A 21,733-nucleotide genomic window follows, 5' to 3' on the forward strand; every position below is an offset into this window, starting at 1 on the left:
GCACCCAACAGGAAGTGGCAGCACCAATGATGATTGATGATCCCCAATAGCCTATCAGGAATCACCATGCATGTAAGCATCAATGAACAAAAGAGGAGGGGTTTGGTGAGGGGCCATAACCCAGAGCCAATCAGAGATTTGGGAATCAATCGTGAGGTCATTGCTTATAGATTAATAGATCCTGAACAAGCTCCTAACTTTCTATTGGTCTATGGATTGATAAGAATGAATTTGAACAATCTGACCTAAACTGGTTCTTCTGCTTTCAGGTACAGTTTCTCAGAGGTTTCACACAATGACATCTGGTTCCGTTACAGATGGGATCAGTTCTGGATGAAGTGATGAGATGAGCTCCCTTGCATTAACTTTTGTTTCAGGTGCACCAGACAGAGTGACTGATTCACATCTGGAACTGTTGGTTATGTGACAGGCTGGTGCCTCTGGGTAGAGATACCACCAACAGACACAATTGATGCACACGAACAGAAAATGTATCTGGGTGTTGACACCTGTTCTGGTCAAAACGGATCTGAGATGCAATGAATATTCAGTGGGGGCTTTGTCCAACTGATGGACATCACATGGCCACTCAATGGACACCCAGGTAGCCACTGGAGACTCTGATGATAGGCTGCCTTCAAGTACAGCAGGTAAGAGGCAAGTCAGATGGACTGGTGGCAAGTATTTCAAAGGGAATGGAGTATAAAATGAGGAGCATCTTGCTATAAGTGCACAAGTCTGTAGACAGACCACAGGAGAAAGTGAGGACTGCAGATGCTGGAGATCAGAGTCGAGAGTGTGGTGCTAGAAAAACACAGCAGGCTAGGCAGCATCTGAGGAGCAGATGAATAGATGTTTTGGTCAAAATCCCCAAAAGGCTTCTGAAGGGCTTGGTGAAGCCTGATTGAAGGGCTTATGCTCGAAACATCGATTCTCCTCCTCTGATGCTGCCTGACCTGCTGTGCTTTTCCAGCACCACACTGTTGACTCGAGACAAACCACAGTTGGAGTACTGGGAACAGGTTTGACCCCTGATCTAAAGAAGGGTTGGAGGCAGTCCAGAGAAGGTTCACTAGGCTGATCCTATGGAAGGACTCTCTCATGAAGAGCAGTTGAGTGGGTCAGAATAATGAGAAAAGACATGACCTGTAACATGTGTTTTTTCGGGAGGTTGACAGGGTGGATCCAGAGAGGTTGGTTCCCCTTGTGAGAGTGACCAGGACCAGAGAGCGTCATCTCAGAGTAAAACATCACCCGTTGAAGACAGATAAGGAGAAATTTCTCCCAATCCCTTCTGAATCTATGGAATTCTTTCTTGCAGAGGGCTGTTAAGGATGGGTTGGGATAGGTTTTTAAGTTTGTAATGATCACAGTTTATGGAGACAACCAAGGATATAGAGATGAGGAATATCAGATCAGCGAGAATCTCATTGGGTGACAGACAGACCCAATGGACTGAATAAGCTCCCTCTGCTCCTATCCACTGGGACTCACTGATGGGACGTAGTGATTGTGAAAAGTGAGAATGGTGATGGGTGTGAAAACAAAGATGCTGCAACGTATTTGCATTTTTATTGTTCCACAAAGGCATTGAGCAGCACAGTGACTCATTGGTTACCACTGCTGCCTCACAGCACCAGGGACCCAAGGTTCCACCCTCAAGCAACTGTCTGTGTGGAGTTTACACATTCTCCCTGTGTCTGCATGGGCTTCCTCTGGGTGCTCCAGTTTCCTCCCACAGTCCAAGGATATGCAGGTTATGTTGCATTGTCGATGGGAAATTGTCCCTAGCGTCCAGGGATGTGCAGGTAGCTGGGTTAGCCATGGGAAATGAGGGATTACAGAGATAAGGTAAGGTGTATGGGTAAGAAGCTCTTCTCGGGGTCAGTGTGAATTCAATGGGCTGAATGGCTTACTTTCACACTGTAGGGATTCTAAGATGGATGACTGAAGATTGACATTTTATGAATCATGTGGCATTTTTCAAACACCTGAGACCAACATAAACAATGGGTAATTACAACTTCAATATCAACCAGGTTGGCACCCATTCAGAGGGGTAATGATACAACCAGATGGAGCAGAATGTATAAAGATTAAATCATTTGGCGACAATCAGTGAAGATTTACAAGTTGTTAGTTGTCAACTGATTGCTGCCAACAGAAATGGTTGGAGAATATTTTGGGGGCAAGAAGGGCATATTCAACTTCATGATCAGGATTATTTCCCAAAACATAAAAGGAACCTTCGTTTTCGAATTGCTGGAGCAGAAATCCTCTACCAAGTATATTTACTGAACAAGGACTGAAGGATGTTATTTGATGAGCACCGTGGTCCTATATTTATTGGCTCCCTTACAAAAGGAGACAGTAATTATAGTCCAATTTGATTGAGCGGTGCATGTTTTGGTGCTTTGAATCCAGAGACCTTACACTGAGCTCTGAGTGACCAATGATGTCACAAGTTCTCAGGAAGTCTATTCCAGTCAAGTGAGTTCACACACAGCCCGGTCTGGAACTGTAGTAGAGTAGAGGGTCCCTTTCCTACAAGCCCTGACGCGTCAGTGATTGTTACTAGTACAAAGCAGTATTGTCTGCTATGAAGACAGCCTCATACAGAAGTTGCAGATCAGTAACATCATGACTATGTTGATGCACCTCCAAAGGTATAGCATCTTGTCTATACCACCCAATTCTCAATCTATTACCATTTGGGATATATGTCACCATACTTATCCTATCCATGTAGTTATTGGAGTGTTTAAAATGACAGTTATATTCTCCTCCACTACTATCTCTCAGCTGTCCATTCTAGAGACTGCACCCTCTGGCCTCTACATCTCTCCCTCTAACCTTATGCCCTGTCATTTTAGCCTCCGCTGAGGGGGAAGAACACTCCCTCAACTTGACTATTACTGAACACTGGAGGGGTTGCTAGTGTTCTGCCAAATGCAGAAACTGCTAACAGGGTCAACACTGAAAAAGCAATGAGCTCATTTGAACTTTGCACATCAGTGCTCCAAAAGACAGACTGGACATAAAGCAAGCAGTTCTATGAAGGGCATGCCCAGTGAAATGGGAACAGCAGTGGGACTGGTCTAAGTGAGGACTTGCCAGGAAGCCAGTGTTGCCAAGCTCCCTCAAAAAACCTACATGGAATGAATCTGAACATTTTTGCCATGACTAAGTTTATGGTTAATCCTCCTGTTTGGAGAGGAGGTGATTTATAAACATAGTGTCAGTGCTTCACAACATGTCTCAGCCAATGGCTAACATTACACCCTCCCAAGAGAATTAACCCAAACTGGATTGAAGCCATCTGAAGAGCAAGCTCTCAGGATAAACTGATCCTATTTATTGTGGTAATGGGTTTTCCACAACAGGTTACATCTAATCATACCTCTCCACAACTGACAGACATTCATCCAAATGAGTCAACAAAAGAGTACAATATTGAGCAGTTTATTTACACTTGGCATATTTCACAATAGAGGGCAGGTCACTTCTTAAGACAAGTAACCTTACTCTGCACACATCTCCCATTAATACCAAACGTTACACAGCTTGCTCCCTGCAGTCAGTTCAGTCACTCTCCCCCAGGTTGAGCCTGTCAAACAGGTACTCTCCCAGGCCATTCTCAGGGGCTCCCAGTCTCTTCAGGTTGGTGATGTGATCTCCCAGCTTCTTGATCATCTTCACTTGCTCATCCAAGTAGTGCCTCTCCAGGAAGTCACACAGCTTCAAGGGAAAGAAGGGAACTGATTATGTCAAGATAAACTGCACCTTCCCACCCCACCCCCAAGAAGAAAAATATTCCCATTAATACAGGAGAGTGGACAGTTAAGTGATGTCCCAAACTGCTGAAGAGCCTCTAAAGAGTTCAGATCTTGGCAACACCAGATTCTTCAACAGAGGGGTGCTTGGTCCACTCCCATACAACACCCTCCACGAGAAGAAGGAGAGAGAGTGAGAGCAGGAGTGGGATTGATTTTTGATTTGTCATTCCATTTATTAAGCTAGAAGCAAAAGTTTTAAAATATCAAGAACTCACATGGGGGTCAGTGTGGCCAGAGGAGAGTTTGTGCAGATCCAGCAGACTCTGGTTCACATCCTTCTCCATCTGCAGAGCTCTCTGCATTGCCTCCAGACCATTGCCACACTCATCCTGCTCTGGCTTCTGGAGGAGAGAGAAATGTAAGGGCTTCACATTCTACACTAAATTTCGAGAACTGTGGTATCTGAGTTACCATAAAAACCATAGATGCTGATATGGAGCTTTTTAAATGTCAGAATTACTGTCCATCTACAATAAACACCAAACCCAACCTTGACATCCTGCAGGAGGACTCGGCCTCCACGTTTATTCTGGAATGCCATCAGTTTCTCAGCATGTTCCCGTTCCTCATGGGACTGCTCCTTGAAGAACTCAGCAAAGTGACGCAGGGCAACATCATCCCGGTCAAAGTAAGAGGACTGGGGGGAAGGAGAGAGAAACCAAGTGTCATCTCAAGCTCCAAAAACAATTCAAGATTTTCAATTGAAAGAGTTTTCAAATAGTCAGTCAATTTGTAACAGCCCTCTAGTTCTGGACTTCCCGACCCCAGGGAAAAGACTTGGCCTGTTTACCTTATCCATGCCCCTCAATTTTGTAAACCTCTATAAGGTCACCCCTCAGCCTCCGATGCTCCAGGGAAAACAGCCCCAGCCTGCTCAGCCTCTCCCGATAGCACAAATCCTCCTACCCTGGCAACATCCTTGTAAATCTTTTCTGAACCCTTTCAAGTTTCACAACATCTTTCCTGATAGGAAGGAGACCAGAATTGCACACAATATTCCAATAGTGGCCTCACCCATGTCCTGTACAGCCACAGGATGACCTTCCAACTCCTGTACTCTGACCAATACATGAAAGCATACCAAATCCTTCTTCACTATCCCAGCTACCTACAACTCCACTTTCAAGGAGCTATGAACCTGCACTCCAAGGTCTCTGTTCAGCAACACTCCCCAGGACCTTACCATTGAAAGTGTATAATCCAGCTAACATTTGCTTCCCAAAATGCAGCACCACATTGATCTGAATTAAACTCCATGTGCCACTTAGCAGGCCATTTCATCCAGATCCTGTTGTAATCTGAGGTAACCCTCTTCACTGTCTACTACACCTCCAATTTTGGTGTCATCTGTAAACTTACTAACCATACCTCTTATGCTCTCATCCAAATAGTTTGTACAAATGAAAAATAGTGGACCCAGCAGCAGACGTTGTGGCACACCACTGGTCACAGGCCTCCAGTTTGAAAAACAACCCTCCACCACCCTCTGTCTTCTACCTGTGAGCCAGTTCTGTATCCAAATGGCTACTTTTCTCTGTACCCCATGAGAAATAAACTAGATTCAGCTCATTTTTCAGCTGAACTTCATTGAAGCTAAACATTAGGTTTCATGCCAAGAATTTAGGTTTAGCTTGTGTCTGAGTATGTCGTACATCCTGCTTTCAATGGATTAAACTAGCTTAACAGCATATAACTTCGTTCCCTGCTAAAGCAGTTAGCTAGATTCAGCTGAATTTCATTGAAGACAGACATTACATTTCATACCCAGCTAAACCTGAAATCTTATGTCAGGTTATGTAGTACATCCAGCTTTCAATGGATTAAACCAAAGTGCCCTATGCTCCTTAGAAGAGAAGATTTTCCATAACAGGGTAGATCTCTCCAGTATCTGGCCCCTCATGGAGAGAGACTGTCTGACATGGTGGGGTTTACTACCAGATACTCTTTCAAACATTACCACTGACTGTACTGCATCAGGGAAAGAAACAAAGGTCCTCCAACTGATTCCAGAACAAGCAGTTGAGATACTGTCAAATACCATTGACCAAGTTATTATACACATTTTCCATTCCACTAATGAAAACAGTGATCATTGCTGTGAATGAAGTCTCAACATCAGAAGGTTGAGAGCTTAACATTCCAAAGGGAGGGAACAATACTAAGGAGGATCTGCCAGACTACAGCAGTGACACTAGAGGGTGACCTTCTGGCAATAAGTAGGTCCATGGTTTGATACAAAAACCCAAGTATAATTCAGCAACATTCAAATACACTTCTGGAGTAGGTAGTACAAGAACCTAGGCCTCTTGGTTCAGAGGCAGGGACAGAACCACTGCACAAAAAGCCAACACTACACCTTAAATAACCATAGAGAGCAGCTGCTGTAGGAGTTGTTCACTCAAAAGGTTATTCAATGTTCAAAATCACCAGAACATTGCACAATCCATTTTACCAATACATTAAATCAACAAAAGTCCAACTCTTCAGGTTTCAGTCTCAAGTCCACAAGCCTCACCATGGAGAGGTAAACATAGGAGGAATAGAGCTCCAGGTTGATCTGCTTGTTAACAGCATCCTCACAGTCCTTGTGGTAGTTCTGACACACTTGGGAGGCCATCTTCACTATCACTAAAACTAAATTTGTTTCTCCCACTAGTAGTTGTATTTATCTTCCTGGGACATCCTGCACTCAATCAGGGCGTGGCAGCACGAATGAAGATTGACAATCCCTGACAGCCGCTCAGGAATTTCCAATCAATCCAGGCACCAATGAACACAACAGGGAAGACTGTGAGGGAGGAGCTGAGACCCAGAACCAATCAGAGATCTGGAAGATAGACTGGTTTGAGAGATGAAACTTAATGATATCACTGCTCTTGGTGTAATCGATTCTGTGCACACTCCAAACTAACTGGATGCTTACAGTTGGATGTGACTGAATGACAAATGAAGTTTCTTGTGATTGGAAACACGATATTAACTTTCACTCCACCGTTTCTAAACATTTGAATGTGTTCCTGCAAATTAAATGCTAAGAATTTATTTTTGTTGGCTTCAAAACGGACCAAATTTCAAATGTTCATTCGTTAAAGGGACACGGGCATCGCAAGCTTGTCCAACATTTATTGCCTGTCCCTGGTTGCCCTTCTGAAGGTGATGGTGAACTGGTTTCTTGAACCGAAGCAGTCAATTGACTTAGCTACACCCACAGGACTGTTAGGGAGGGGGATCCAGGATTTTGACCCAGTGACACTGAAGAAACGCCAATGTATTTCCAAGTCAGGATGGTGAGTGACTTGGAGGGAACTTCCTTGTCCTTATATATGGTATCGGTCGTGTGTTTGGAAGGTGCAGACCCAGGTCCGGGAGAGAATTACTCTCGTAAATCTCATGGATAGTACACACAGCTGCCACTGAGTGTCAGTGGAAGGGGGAGTGATTATTTGTGGATGTGGTGCCAATCAAGTGGGCTGCTTTGTCCTGGATGGTGTTGAGCTTCTTGTATGTTGTTGGAGGTGTATTCATTCAGGTAAGTAGGGAGTATTCCATCTCACTCCTGAGTTGTGTTTTGAAGGTGGAAGACAGGCTATTGGGAGTCAGAGATTAGTTACTTGCTGCAGGATCCCTAGCCTCACCGAATTTATTTGACCAGTCCCGTTCATATTCTGGTCAATGGTAATCCCAGGATATTGATAGTGGGGGATTCAGTCATGGTAATGTTATTGAATGTCATGGGGTAATGGTTAGATTCTCCTTTGGTGGAGGTGACCGTTGCCTGGTACTTGTGTGCTCAAATATAAATTGTCAATTGTCAGCCTGAACCTGGATATTGTCCAAGCCTTGCTGTATATGGACATGGACCACTTCACTTTATGAGAAAATGTAAGCTACTATGTAAAAGCAGTTGAGAAATAAAACCAGAACATGCTGGAGAGTCTACATGGGTCTGGCAGAATCTGTGGAAGGAAGGATAGAGTTAATGTTGACCCCAAAGACTGAGTCAAAACGTGATTTAAATTATTAACTCTGTTTCTCCCGCCAAAGAGGCTGGCAGGTCTGCTGAGTTGGAGATTAACCTCAGTGTTAGATAGGCCTGACAGAGTGGCTCTGATTCACATCTGGAGACACCAATAACATCTCACTGAGAAGCCTCTTGTGAAAGATGCCTGTGGGCACAGTTGATGTGTGTGACCAGAAACTGTATTCATGTATTTACACTCGTTCTGGTCAAAAAGGATCCAAAACGTATTGATATCCAGTGGTTACAAAGACCTTATCCAAATGGATAGACATCACATGGTCACTCAATGATCACCAGAGACTTTGAAAAATGCCTTTGGGTACTGGCTCTGGGGGTAACTATTGACTGATCCTTTATCTAAGATTACATTGAATTTAGTATCCCTAATTTAGTCAGGAGCAGGGATTGGGTTAGATTTAAGACAAAATCAAGGTGGTGAAAAACAAACTCCTACAGATGATATTCTTCACAATGACAGAGATGAAATAGGACTGTAAATATCTTTGTGAGTTACAAGGACATTGATATCTCGTTTCATTGCCATTCCCACCAAAATCCTAATATTCTATTCTATGGTATGTGGGTAATGGGCAGGCCAGCATTTGCCCCAACCCTGGAGCCAATCATATTGCTGTAGGTGAGTCTGGAGTCACGTGTAGGCCAGCTCAGGTAAGGACAGCAGATTTCTTTCCCTGAAGAGCATTTGTGTACCAGGTCGGGCTTCTCCCTGACAATGGTCAACAGCTTCATGGTCACAGAACGTGGTGCTGGAAAAGCACAGCAGATCAGGCAGCATCCGAGGAGCAGGGGAATTGATGTTTGGGGTATAAGCCCTCCATCAGGATGAAAGGCTGATACCCGAAACGTCGCCTCCAGGGCTGATGGGCCTATACTGCGCTGTAATGTTCTCCTGCCCCTCAGATGCTGCCTGACCTGCTGTGCTTTTCCAGCACCACACATTTTGACTCTGATCCCCAGCATCTGCATTCCTCACTTTTTCCTAACAGCTTCATGGTCTTCTTCAGACAGGATTCTGGATTTTTACTGAATACAAATTGCACCAGCTGCAATGGCTGGAAATGAACACAGCCCCCGCCCGGGTCTCATGCTGATGTCACTAGGTCATCACCTTCACTGCCTTAGACAGCGGCGAACTGCCGTCAGCATCTCCATCCACGTATACAGGATGGTGAAAGAAATGGGGATAAGTGTAAGGTGGAAGGTACATCTGGTGATGAAGTACTGCAAAGCACCTAAATACAAAGGTAACATCATGGGAAACACCTACTATTGGTTTGCCGAACTGACTGAAGAGAAAAATATTTGGATATGGAGGAGGGTGAAAGTGAAGCATTTACTTCAGTCCACGTTGAATTCACAATGCCCCGTCTAAACTGATTAATGGAGCACAGTTCCACAGACTCCACTCCTCCCAATATCTTAACCTGGCTGCTGTTGGGGAGTACCTGTCTAGGTTATAGAGAGGCTTAGAAAGAGCAGGAGTTTATTTCAAATAGTGAACATTCTGGCTGTGTTCAGCATTGTCCAAGCAGCCCCTCTTGCAGGTCCTCACTGTGTAGTGTTAAACTTCCCCATTGAGTCTAATGCAGTAAATGTGGATTGGAGAGAGGGCAGAGGTCTATCACACGTTAAGACGACTGTGACATTCCACAGATTCACCAAGTGTACAGATTACCTAAAGCGGGAAAGCTGTAAAGTAGACAAAGAATTCCAACCATGCAGGGTAGTCCATAATATTGACAGGCCAATATCCTCAACACTTCAAGCGCAGCTTAATGAGCTACAGAGATAAGCTTCCAGGCTTTGCTTCCAAAGAAAACGAGCAAGTTTAGTACAGTTGTGATTTCAGAGAGAACTTCCTGCAAAACTTGCTCTAATTTAGGATGCAAGGAGTTGAGAAGTTGGTTGTGGATTTGAAAAATCAAAACAACTGAGATTCTAATCTAATTGGTGATTGTCAGCTAGTAGTAGTAAAGTTATTGCCGGTGGCACTAGTCCTTGTACACGTAGGAAGGAATTTATAAAACTCCTCTTGAAGATCAGAATCTGGTAGTGCCAGTCTACCCCTGTAATGGAGAAAACATTTACTCCATAAACTCAGCTCTGTACTTGGCCTTATACCTACACCACATATTTGGTGTCAGATGAAGTAATTGGGACTGGATTTAATTACTGATCTGGATCAAGAGATCCTATGATAGCAAGTCACAGCTTAGACCTGTATACACAGTTTGACCTACTAGTCAGCAAAAACCAATCCAACAATGAGCAGTTTATTTACAGTTGGTACATTCCATAATCAAGCCCAGGACAGTGAGCTACTTCTACAGCTTCAGATTCTATAGATCTCATACACAGAGAAAAGAACAACAAAGTCTTGGTCCCTGCGATCAGTTCAGTCACTCTCCCCCAGGGTGAGCCTGTCAAACAGGTACTCTCCCAGGCCATTCTCAGGGGCTCCCAGTCTCTTCAGGTTGGTGATGTGATCTCCCAGCTTCTTGATCATCTTCACTTGCTCATCCAAGTCGTGCCTCTCCAGGAAGTCACACAGCTGGGAAGCAAAGAGAAAATCTGATTATGTCAAGATCAACTTGACTTTTCTCCAAGAATGATATTCCCCTCAATATGGAGAATGGACAGTTAAGGGATGTGACAGATTGCTGAAGAGCCTGGAGAAAGTGCTCAGATCTGGGCTACACCAGAAGCGTGGTCTACTCCCATACTGCACTCACCATTTACATAGAAATCAGAGGCTAAAGGACCAAAATGTCCCAGTCTCTTCAGGTTGGTGATGTGATCTCCCAGCTTCTTGATCATCTTCACTTGCTCATCCAAGTAGTGCCTCTCCAGGAAGTCACACAGCAAGGAAGCAAAGAGGAAAACTGATTATGTCAAGATCAAATATACTTTTCACCAAGAATGGTATTCCCATTAATATGGGGAATGGACAGTTAAGTGACAGATTGCTAGAGAGTCTCGAGAAAGTGCTCAGATGTTGGCAACACCAGAAGCTTTGTCCACTCCCATACTGCGCTCACTACAATTTAGATAGAAATCAGAGGCTAAAGGGCCAAGTGTCTTATCCATTTAACCCAAGAGCCCAGACATAAATACATCAGGAACTCACATGAGGGTCAGTGTGGCCAGAGGAGAGTTTGTGCAGATCCAGCAGACTCTGGTTCACATCCTTCTCCATCTGCAGAGCTCTCTGCATTGCCTCCAGACCATTGCCTCACTCATCCTTCTCTGGCTCCTGAAATTAAAAAAGTGATCAAGTGTGATACTTGGATGTCGAGTGCCCAAATGTTTGGATTTTGGGCTTTGTGTGGGGTTATTCTGGAGGTATAGGGACAATTGGCATGTTAAAGTCACCAAGGAATGACAGTGGATGAGTGAATGGTCAGTCCATCTTAAACCATGGAAGATATGTTAGTTTAAGAGCAGACATCACTCAGTGTTCCTCAAATGTGAGGACCAGTGTAATGCGACTGACATTGAAGGTTACTGGACACCAAACCTTTGTTCCACTTTTAAGACTGCATACTCAGGAGAGTACCTGTTTGACAGGCTCACCCTGGGGGAGAGTGACTGAACTGACTGCAGGGAGAGTTTGTGGTTTTTGTTGTTGTACAGCTATGGAACATGTAACTAGTGAAGCCAAGCTTGTCAAACTGTTACTGATGATCAATAAACTGCTCATGGAGTGGATTCTCGTGGTTTTGTAAATATATTAACTCTGAAATCCTGCATCTCTCACTACAGCAGCCAAGATTTGTTGGGATTATCACAGACTCAAATGCCATGCTTGGCATGACCCCACAACAAACTCAATCTTTGTGTAACCTTGTGTGCATTGGACTGTCAAGTTAGTAGGGATACTGTAAAAACTTGTTACTATAGTACCTCTTGCCCAGTTGACAGTGGGGCTGGGGCCTAGCTGGTGGCTTCTGAGGAAAATCTAAAGAATAAAACTCCAATGAAATTTATGAATCAATCTGCTCGAAAGTGCCCTCTTTCTGGAGCAGGTTCCTCAGGGCTTAGAGGCAGGGACATTATCACAGCACCACAGGAGCCTTTGTAGATGCAAATGGTTACAGCCCTGACCTGAAGGACCCCATGTCAAAGGAGTTGACTCATGATTTAATGCAATAACGACAAATCCTGCTTTCTCCTACCAGGCATCTCCAGCATTTTCAGATGCTTCTTATTGAAGAATCAAGCTCTGATTATTGGCCTTGTTCTCAAACAGAGGACTGGTCAAAATAGTAGCACCTGGGAGTTTGATTTTCAAATGTGCACAAACACCGTTCCTGACCAAAACTATCAGTTCCAATTAAAACACTGCACAAGCTTTTCAAAACATATCAGTGCTTTTAAAAATTCCTCATGGCGTGTGGTGAAGTGGCTTGGCTCTCTTAAACCCTTACTGCTCCTTTTAGAATTCCAGTCATGTTTGAACCACGTTGTAAATGACAAGCAGTCCCGTTTTCTGTGAGCTCCATGTTTTACAGCATAAGCTCTCCCTGCAGTCCCTTGCATACTTGGGAAGGACAATATGGAGCTTGCTTTCATTTTGAGGTTGGAGATGCAGAAAAGCTGGTTCTGCAAGTCTGAGTAAGTTGTTAAACCTGCTCTAATTCCAGTCCTGGAAAAAGTGAATGTAACTAATGAAATGCAATCAGCCTAGTGTCAATCAAATTACATAGTTCACTCGACATCAGTTTATAAAACTCAATAGCAGCCGCTCCATCACATTTGTTTGGCATTAAATGCCAAGGAAGCATCTATCTTACTGGATCACTAATGTCCTTCACTTCAATGATTTAACCTCTTGTTGCTATGACTGAAGTTCTTGATGTTCAGCAGTTAATTTTGGGAACTTAGTTGAGATCTGGCCATCACAGGCAAGAAATTAATCTTCAGTCGCTTGAATCACAAACTTTGCATCTCATGATCCTGAATAGAAAGAATGACTAGCTTTTTCAAACCCAAAACCCTCCCTGCTCCCTACAGGCAGGTACTGAATTCAAGGAGTCCCTGTGAAAAGGACTTTTCAGTAGTTACACCCAGAAGCTGTAATCACAGGCTGTTATCAAAGTCTTTGGTGTCCACCTGGGTGGTTATTGAGTGATCATGTGATGTCCATCCATTTGGACAAAGCCCTATATGACCACAGGACATTCCCTGCATCCCAGTCTTTTCAACAAAGACAAGTGGCTGTGCCCAGAAACTCTTTCTATTCAGTTGGGTTAACTGTGCCCATTTAGTAGCATCTGTCTGTGAAAGTTGCATCCATAGTGTTAATGGTGATTCCAGATGTGAATCTTAGTCTCATTTTCCCATCTAGACCAGAGTTTACTCCAAGTAAAGACACATTCTCTTAATCCAGGGATGAACCATTTCTTTAATAAACCCAGACTTCGACACTTGGATCTTAGAGAAGGTCAGAATCCCAACTGTGCAGAAAGAGGCCATTTGGCCCATCAAGTCTGCACTGACCATCCGAAGAGAATCCCATTATAGACCCACTCCCCCTACTCTATCCCTGTAACCCTGTATTTCCCAAGGCCAACCCACCTAACCTGCACATCTTTGGACTGTGGGAGGAAACCTATGCAGAGACAGGGAGAAGCACAGACTGAAGGTACGAAAGTCGGAGGAATGATACGAAAGTCGGAGGAGTTGTAGACAGTGAGGAAGGATGTGGCAGGTTACAGCGGGATATAGATAAGCTGCAGAGCTGGGCAGAAAGGTGGCAAATGGAGTTCAATGTAGCTAAGTGTGAGGTGATTCACTTTGGTAAGAGTAACAAAAAGATGGGGTACTGGGCTAATGGTCGGATACTTGGTAGTGTGGAAGAGCAGAGGGATCTTGGTGTCCATGTACACAGATCTCTGAAAGTTGCCACCCAGGTAAATAGTGCAGTGAAGAAGGCATATGGCGTACTGGCTTTTATTGGTAGAGGAATTGAGTTCCGGAGTCCTGAGGTCATGCTGCAGTTGTATAAGACTCTGGTGCGGCCACATCTGGAATATTGTGTGCAGTTTTGGTCGCCATACTATAGGAAGGATGTGGAGGCACTGGAACGGGTGCAGAGGAAGTTTACCAGGATGTTGCCTGGTATGGTAGGAAGATCCTATGAGGAAAGGCTGAGGCACTTGGGGTTGTTTTCATTGGAGAAAAGAAGGTTTAGGGGTGACTTGATAGAGGTGTACAAGATGATTAGGGGGTTAGATAGGGTTGACAGTGAGAACCTTTTTCCACGTATGGAGTCAGCTATTACAAGGGGGCATAGCTTTAAATTAAGGGGGGGTAGATATAGGACTGATGTTAGGGGTAGGTTCTTCACTCAGCGAGTCGTAAGTTCATGGAATGCCCTGCCAGTAGCAGTAGTGGACTCTCCCTCTTTATGGGTATTTAAGCGGGCATTGGATAGGTATATGGAGGATATTGGGTTAGTGTAGGTTAGGTGTGCTTTGATCGGCGCAACATCGAGGGCCGAAGGGCCTGTACTGCGCTGTAATGTTCTATGTTCTATGTTCTAAGGTGGAATCGAACCCAGGTCCGTGGTGCTGTGAGGGAGCAGAGTCAACCACTGAGCCACCATGTCATGACACCAACACCCAAGGCCAGAAGGAGAGATTAAAACCATTTTTAAGTAGTGAGATATTACAATTGGGAATGCACTGATCAAGACAGGATAATGGAAGCAGATGCCTTAATAATCTTAAAGAGAGATCTGGAGACATTGAATGACAGGGAAATAAATGGCAGGATTATTGGGAAACACACAGGAGTGGGACTAATTGAAAAGCTCAAGCCTGTACAAACAGAATGGGCTAACTGGTCCCCTATTGTGTCTAAATCAAAGAGTTGGAGAACATCTCAGTCTCAACATTTCAAACAGATTTAAATATTCTCATCCAGATTTAAATTCGACCAGAAAAGGACTCATCAAATAAACAACACAGATGGGCAGGAAAAGACCAGCCGTTGCATCGAGCCTGTCCCCAACCCCACTGCAGCCAATGGGGGACGAGTCTTTGGGTGACACTGGGTACAGTCATGTTCACTCCCTCTCAGTCTCATATTTCCATTTCTCTGTCCAATATCTGGTATCTTGAATTCAAATTGAATTTGCATAACTTCATTTTTTTGAGTATTTTATCAGCTTCTCAACTCCTCACAAGTAACAAACTTGACCAGGTTCTGAAAAGCTGTTCAGAAGAAGGTAAGAAATATTTTGAGAGGATTAAACTTCTAGAGATTTTTAGATTTGAAGAATGTCAATGGGGTCAAAACCAGTGACATTATCAAGACTATTCCACGCTCACAGACCTCTGTCCTCTGTTCATTGGTGCTTGGAGAGATGGAGATTCCTGATTGGCTATCAGGGATTGTCAATCATCATTGGTGATGCCACTGTCTGGTTGGGTAGAGGATGTCCCAGGAGGATAAATATAAGAGCTTGTGAGAAGAGAGGCTTAATTCTAGAGTTGTTTAGGTGATAGTGAGCTGGAATAGTGAAGATGGTCTCCCAAGTGTGTCAGAACTACCACAAGGACTGTGAGGATGCTGTTAAAGCAGATCAACCTGGAGTTTTATTCCTGCTATGTTTATCTCTCCATGGTGAGGCTTGTATTCCTGTGACTGTGTTCCTAATAGGTTTGATTTTTCTCCCATTTGAAGTTCCTTTGAGCGGTTTCTTATCATTCTGGGAGGTGGGGAGTTCAAATTTGATCAAATAAGGCAGTTCAGACTGCAGATTAAATATATTTTGCCTTGTTCTCTGTAGTGACTGTGTTATGAGAGGAGAAATATAAGGGAAGGTGCTTGTGGCACAATGATAATGTCTGTAAGTCTAAGCCATGAGACCTGTTTAAAGTCCTGCCTACTGCAGAAGCGTGTAATCTCCCTGAACAATTTGATTGGAAAACACTTTGTGGGTCTCTTGTGTAATGGCAGTGTCCCTATGTCTGGGCCTGCTGGTCTCCATTCAAATCTACCTGTTCCAGAGGTGATGTCATGTGTCTAGTTTGGTTACTTCAAATAGTCCATCTTTTAGCATTAGAGGGAAAGCAAAGATCAGTCTCTGGTGCAATTGGTCAGCATGTTTGGCTATTAACCAGCAAGTGTCTGGTTTGAGACTGCCTTGTTGGACTCCTATTGTCCACTGGTAGTGCCCCTACCTCTGATCCAGGAGGCCTGGCTTCAATTAGCACCTACCCTGGGGATGGTGTCATAACATTGTTGGATAGGTTGTTAGGAAACATCTACATCAATGTCTGTAGACCATAGTGAGACGCGTCAAGCGATAATGTTTAGGGTTCTTGGTTCACTGGCGATATTCCTACCCCTCAGCCAGGATGTCTGTGCTGAAATCCCAATTGCTTCAGGCATGTGTCATAACGTCTCTACTGTTTAGATCGGAAGACACCTGCACTGGATTTCCATGGGTTGGTAATGGAGCACATAGGTTTTCCCCTTCCCCGCCCCCGCAGTCCCATGAGGAATGGGAACACGCCGAGAAACCGATGGAATTCCAGAATAAACGTGGAGGCAGAGTCCCCCTGCAGGATGTCAAGGTTAGGGTTTTGCTTTATAATTGAAATTTTTACAAAGGTTTATTGCTTATCCTGTGAAGACAAAATTCCCCATCCATGGGGATTAATAGCTAAAGTTGAGCCTTGGTGTAAAGGGAGGACAAGTGTGTAGGATTTAGTTATAATGGTGATCTTTTGTCCACTGCCTTGGCTCAGATGATCTGATCAAGAACATGGATGCACTAGTTTTTTTTGGACTGAAACCAACTGTGATATCAAAGATAAGGCTGTGCTAGTGTTTAACTGAGTCAAAGGTACTCTTCTTGATCATCTTCACTTGCTCATCCAAGTAGTGTCTCTCCAGGAAGTCACAACTGGGAAGAAAAATTCGGCAATGACAAATGGTTAAGGGAGCTCAACCAGTCACTGAACACCCATTCTCTCCATCATTAATAGCAATTAGGTACAGGAATCCTGAGGCACAAAGTCATTGCCATTAGCAGCATGAAGAACTCACATGAGGGTCTGAGGAGAGTTTGTGCCGATCCAGCAGACTCTGGTTCACATCCTTCTCCATCTGCAGAGCTCTCTGCATTGCCTCCAGACCATTGCCACACTCATCCTGCTCTGGCTTCTGGAGGGAGGGAGGGAGGGGGGAAAGTGTTCAGGTACAACTGAGAAAGCATCAGGAGGACCATTGTCAAAACAATGATCTCAGTGAAAGGTAGGAGGAAACATAGTGAGGATAACACCAACACTACAAGTCAATTGTACCAATCTCCCAAAATCAAGGTTGAATGTCACCAAAGACAGGACTCCAATCATGAAATGGACAGTGGATTCTCAAAGAATTTTTGTGAAATTGCTCTGCTCTCAAACACAATCCCATTCCTTTTTGGCCTTCAGCCATCATTAATAGAAGTTCATTCCTTAGAAGGGAATAAAAAAATACCTTGACATCCTGCAGGAGGACTCGGCCTCCACGTTTATTCTGGAATGCCATCAGTTTCTCAGCGTGTTCCCGTTCCTCATGGGATTGCTCCTTGAAGAACTCAGCAAAGTGACGCAGGGCAACATCATCCCGGTCAAAGAAAGAGGACTGGGGAGAGAAGTTAAGTAATCAAGACTTAATTTCCTTCTTGCTATGCTTGATCTGAAAGAGTGAATGCAAAATACATGAAAAAAAAAGTGTACAACTATCCCTTCCCCATTATGTGGGGTTTGAAACCACAATCTGACATTTCACATCTGAATCTCCATCAGTCAGGATGAAGACACTAAGTCCATCTGTAGGCAGAGGGGGAACCATTTCAAGAAGAGGCTCCACTATTCTAGATATTTACTCCATTAAATCCCAAAACCAACCAAACAGATTATTCTGTCCAACAATCCTTGCTGTGCAGACATTGGAGCTCATACTATATCTCACAATAATATCCCTACAGCGTGGAAACTGGCCCTTCGGGCTAACAAGTCCACACCGACCCTCCGAAGAGCAACCCACCCAGGCCCCTATTACTCTACATTTACCCCTGACTAATGCAGCTAACCGACACAACCCTGAATACCATGGGCAATTTAGCATAGCCAATTCAACCTAACCTACAAACCTTTGGATTGCAAGAGGAAACCAGTCCACACAGAGGAAAACCCACAGAGACACAGGGAGAATGTGCAGACTCCCCACAGACAGTTGCCCAAGGCTGGAATTGAACCCAGCTCCCTGGCACTGGGAGGCAACAGCACTTACCACTGAGCCACCATACCAGCCCAATATGGAAAATGACTGCACAAGACAGCAATTCATGGGTGGAGAGAATCACTGACTAGACCAGCCTTAATTGCCCATCCTTGATGACCCAGAGGGCAGTTAGGAGTCAAGCACATTGCTGTGGTTCTGGAATCATAGGTAGGCCAGACAAGAAGAGGATGGCAGTTTCCTTCCTTAGGAGGGACATTAGGGAACAGACAGGAGTTTTCCAACAACTGATTCATGATCAGACTCTTGAATTGGAATTCAATCGTTTAACCTAGTAAGATTTGAACTCAAGCCCCCAAAACATCACCTGGGTATCTGGAATAACACTTCAGCAATAACACCATTAGGCCATCATCTCAACTCAGATGGATTAGGATATCTTGAGGGACATAAGTGTACCTGAACTGTGCTAACCAAAAATGGGTTTAAGCAATTTAGCCTTAAACCAATTAAACAGGAATAAGAGATCTTGAGTCAGCAGGATTTTTGGGATTGTATAAGAATTTACTAAAACCTTACACTGCTCAGTTAGACCAAGTAAACTTGCCACAAGGATGTGACCAGCTTCATACACTGGATCTGCAAACTCAGGCAGTCGAGTTAAAGCTCATTTTAGATTTTTTAAAAATTAACTTCTTCAGAAAGAAAAGGTTATTACATAACTGAGCCAGAAGCCCCACTTACTCTAGCAGAGTATTCTAGAACTACACCAGATATCATTGAGTAACTTCCATATTCAATATGGAAAGACTGTTGTTATAACAAAGTCTATTCACTTAGCACATACTCTTAAATACTGACTATTTAAAGATTCAGTCAAACACATAACCTCTTAACAAAAAGACAGTTTACTGAACTCAAACTTTTAGGAACACCAGGGAGAGGTAAACATAGGAGGAATAGAGCTCCAGGTTGATCTGCTTGTTAACAGCATCCTCACAGTCCTTGTGGTAGTTCTGACACACTTGGGAGGCTATCTTCACTATTCCTACTCACTATCACCCAGACAACTCTAGAACTGAGCCTCTCTTCTACAAGCCCCTGCATTTATCCTCCTGGGACATCCTGCACCCAACCAGGGAATGATGTCACCAGTGATTGACAATTATGACAGCCAATCAGGAATCACTCATACATCCAGGCACCACTGAATAAGGATATGAGCTCAAGCCAATCAGAGTTTTGGAATAGAAACAGATTGAGGGGCTTTTTCTCAATGATGTCACTGCTCTTGGGTTCTTGTTTCAAATCAAAGGTGTCTCATTGTTTAACATTCTTGTTTGAACTTAATGATAACGACTAAAATGAAATAAGGAACTGCAGCTGCTTGAAATCTGAAACAAAAACAGATTGCTGGAGAAATTCAGAAGGTCTGGCAGCATTTGTGAAGAGAGAAACACAGTTAATCTTTCAAGTCCGCTGACCCTTCATCAGAGCAGATTATCTGAAGAAGGAGCACTGGACTTGAAACGTTAATTTTGTCTCTCTCTCCACAGATGCTGTCAGACCTGCTGAGTTTCTCCAGCAATCTCTGTTCTTGTTATTAATGATAACTTGTAACTTTTGCTGAAATAGTGTTTGAGAACCTGGTCATGTTTGTTGCGTGTGAGGAGCTGTGAAGCTGATACAGTACAAATTAAGTCATTCTGTGGGACTTTACCAACCGGCCACTGGATAGAGAAATGGAAATGTGTGAATGAGAGGCAGTGAATGTGACCAAATCCAGTGTCACCCACATACTCAGCTGCTGTCTCACATTTGTAACAGAGAGTTTCAATGTCCCACTATCAGAAATCAGGAGAATCGACGTTTTGGGCATGAGCCCTTCTTCAGAAATGAGGAAAGACACTTTCCTTGTTCGTGAAGAAGGGCTCATGCCCGAATCGTTGTTTCTCCTGCTCCTTGGATGCTGCCTGACCTGCTGCGCTTTTCCAGCAACACATTTTCAGCTCTGATCTCCAGCATCTGCAGTCCTCACTTTCTCCACTATCAGAGATCCCCAATTATCTATTGACACAGATAGTGGGGCAACATCTCACCCTTCTCTTTTTGGGGTTTTGGTCGATTGTCCTTGCTGAGGTGATACCTGAGAAGTGACATCCCCAGCAACATTTGACAGGCTCAGTGGGATCTATACATTTGTAAGATTTTGGATTTGGGGATTACAGATACCTAAGGTCAGCTGTTGAGGATTTGTAAGTAGTTTTAAGATAGTTTATTCAGTTTCTAGTAACAGTTTAGACTTGTGAGATAATGGAGAGTTTTATTGATCCCAGAGAATGGATAAATGGATGCAACCAATCTCTACAGCATTAGATAGTAGGTCTGACAGTCTTTCAGCATTTACTGATGTTAAGGCTCCTTTTCTTTATTGTTTTATTCCCAAGTCAGCTGAGACACCAGGAAGGTTTTGTTCCTCTCCTTGGCAAATTCTTAACTCCCCTCACCCCTCCTCCACAGACCACAGACCATAAAACCATTAGGTCTCTGGGTTGGAGTAGACCATTCAGTCCCTTGAACCTGTTCCACTGTTTTATAGGATCACAGCAGATCCAATGTTCCTCCCATCTACTTTCTGCCTGTCTTTAAATGAACACAGATCAAGATATGGTTATGACATAACAAAATCCTAGTTTAATTGCATTGCAGTAGGTTACACTTAATCCAATTGCAATTCACCAACTTGAATTTGTGTAGTGCCTTTCTCCCAGAGGGCATGGGACAGATTCCAGTCTTAGTTGGTAGTGGGTTTAGGAAGCATTAGCTGCTTGAGTACAAACTGCTGAACCTTCTCCTCAGGTCAATGAGAAATTGGCCGAGTGAAGCCAGGAGTGTTAACATTCTATTGAAAGAATAGTGCTAAAGTGAAATACCCTCACAGTACAAACAGACATAGCTCTAAAAGCTGGGCTAACAGCATCTAGAGAGAAATCGGCTAACGTTTCAGGTTGTGACCCTTCACAGAATGGTGGATCCCTCTAATTATAATATCATAATATTCATGATCTGCTGTGCAGAGTGGTTTATAGAATCACCTGGGGCTTGGAGTTCTGAACAGGTGTAGGCCCATGCAGTTATTTGAGCCTAGTCTACCACTTCAAGCTGATCTATGGCCTAGCTCCATATCTCTTATATGTTTCTTTTTTTAACAAGAAATCCAAAATTAACAAAACACTTTCTTTGTGGAAGATTTTACAAAATCTCCAGCTTCACTTGATGTCGAAGTGTTTCCTAACCACTCTACTGAACAGTGCTACTAATTCTCAGACTATATCCCTTGTTCTAGATATAACACTTGTTCTAGAATCACCAACCCAGGGATTACAAATTGAAATAATTTGTTTTGTCTCTTTCCTGTGATCTCGGACTTCAGATTACCACCCACCCCATGTAAATACAAGGGAAAGCAAGGAGAGATTGTATGATCTCCCTTCCATAAATCCACCTGAAATTCAGCTGCCATTCTTGTAAGCCTACACTATTCTCCACAAGGATCTGTTTTGGGACCATTGCTGTTTGTCATTTTTATAAATGACCTGGAGGAGGGGCTTGA

General features: G+C 43.7%; 1 protein-coding gene and 1 pseudogene across 1 annotated transcript; both read right to left on the minus strand.

The window, feature by feature from the left end:
* Positions 1-3,582: 3,582 nt before the first annotated feature.
* Positions 3,583-6,453, minus strand: LOC140489002 (ferritin heavy chain A-like). Its single transcript, XM_072588231.1, has 4 exons — positions 6,352-6,453; positions 4,327-4,473; positions 4,052-4,177; positions 3,583-3,738 (listed from the first exon to the last, which is right to left on the minus strand). The coding sequence occupies exons 1-4, from the start codon at positions 6,451-6,453 to the stop codon at positions 3,583-3,585; spliced, it is 531 nt and encodes a 176-aa protein (XP_072444332.1).
* Positions 6,454-10,273: 3,820 nt separating this feature from the next.
* On the minus strand, positions 10,274-20,280 carry LOC140489110 (ferritin heavy chain A-like; annotated as a pseudogene).
* Positions 20,281-21,733: the final 1,453 nt, after the last annotated feature.

This window comes from Chiloscyllium punctatum, chromosome 18 (assembly GCF_047496795.1).
Source record: "Chiloscyllium punctatum isolate Juve2018m chromosome 18, sChiPun1.3, whole genome shotgun sequence".
NCBI classification, from domain to species: Eukaryota; Metazoa; Chordata; class Chondrichthyes; order Orectolobiformes; family Hemiscylliidae; genus Chiloscyllium; species Chiloscyllium punctatum.

Excerpts from the sequence above, each read along its gene's own strand:
- LOC140489002 (XM_072588231.1), bottom strand. The coding sequence starts at position 6,453 with ATGGCCTCCCAAGTGTGTCAGAACTACCACAAGGACTGTGAGGATGCT. Across the intron at positions 4,474-6,351 it reads CCTATGTTTACCTCTCCATG|TCCTCTTACTTTGACCGGGA; the intron begins GTGAGGCTTGTG and ends CCTTCCCCCCAG. Across the intron at positions 3,739-4,051 it reads CTGGCCACACTGACCCCCAT|CTGTGTGACTTCCTGGAGAG; the intron begins GTGAGTTCTTGA and ends TTTCCCTTGAAG.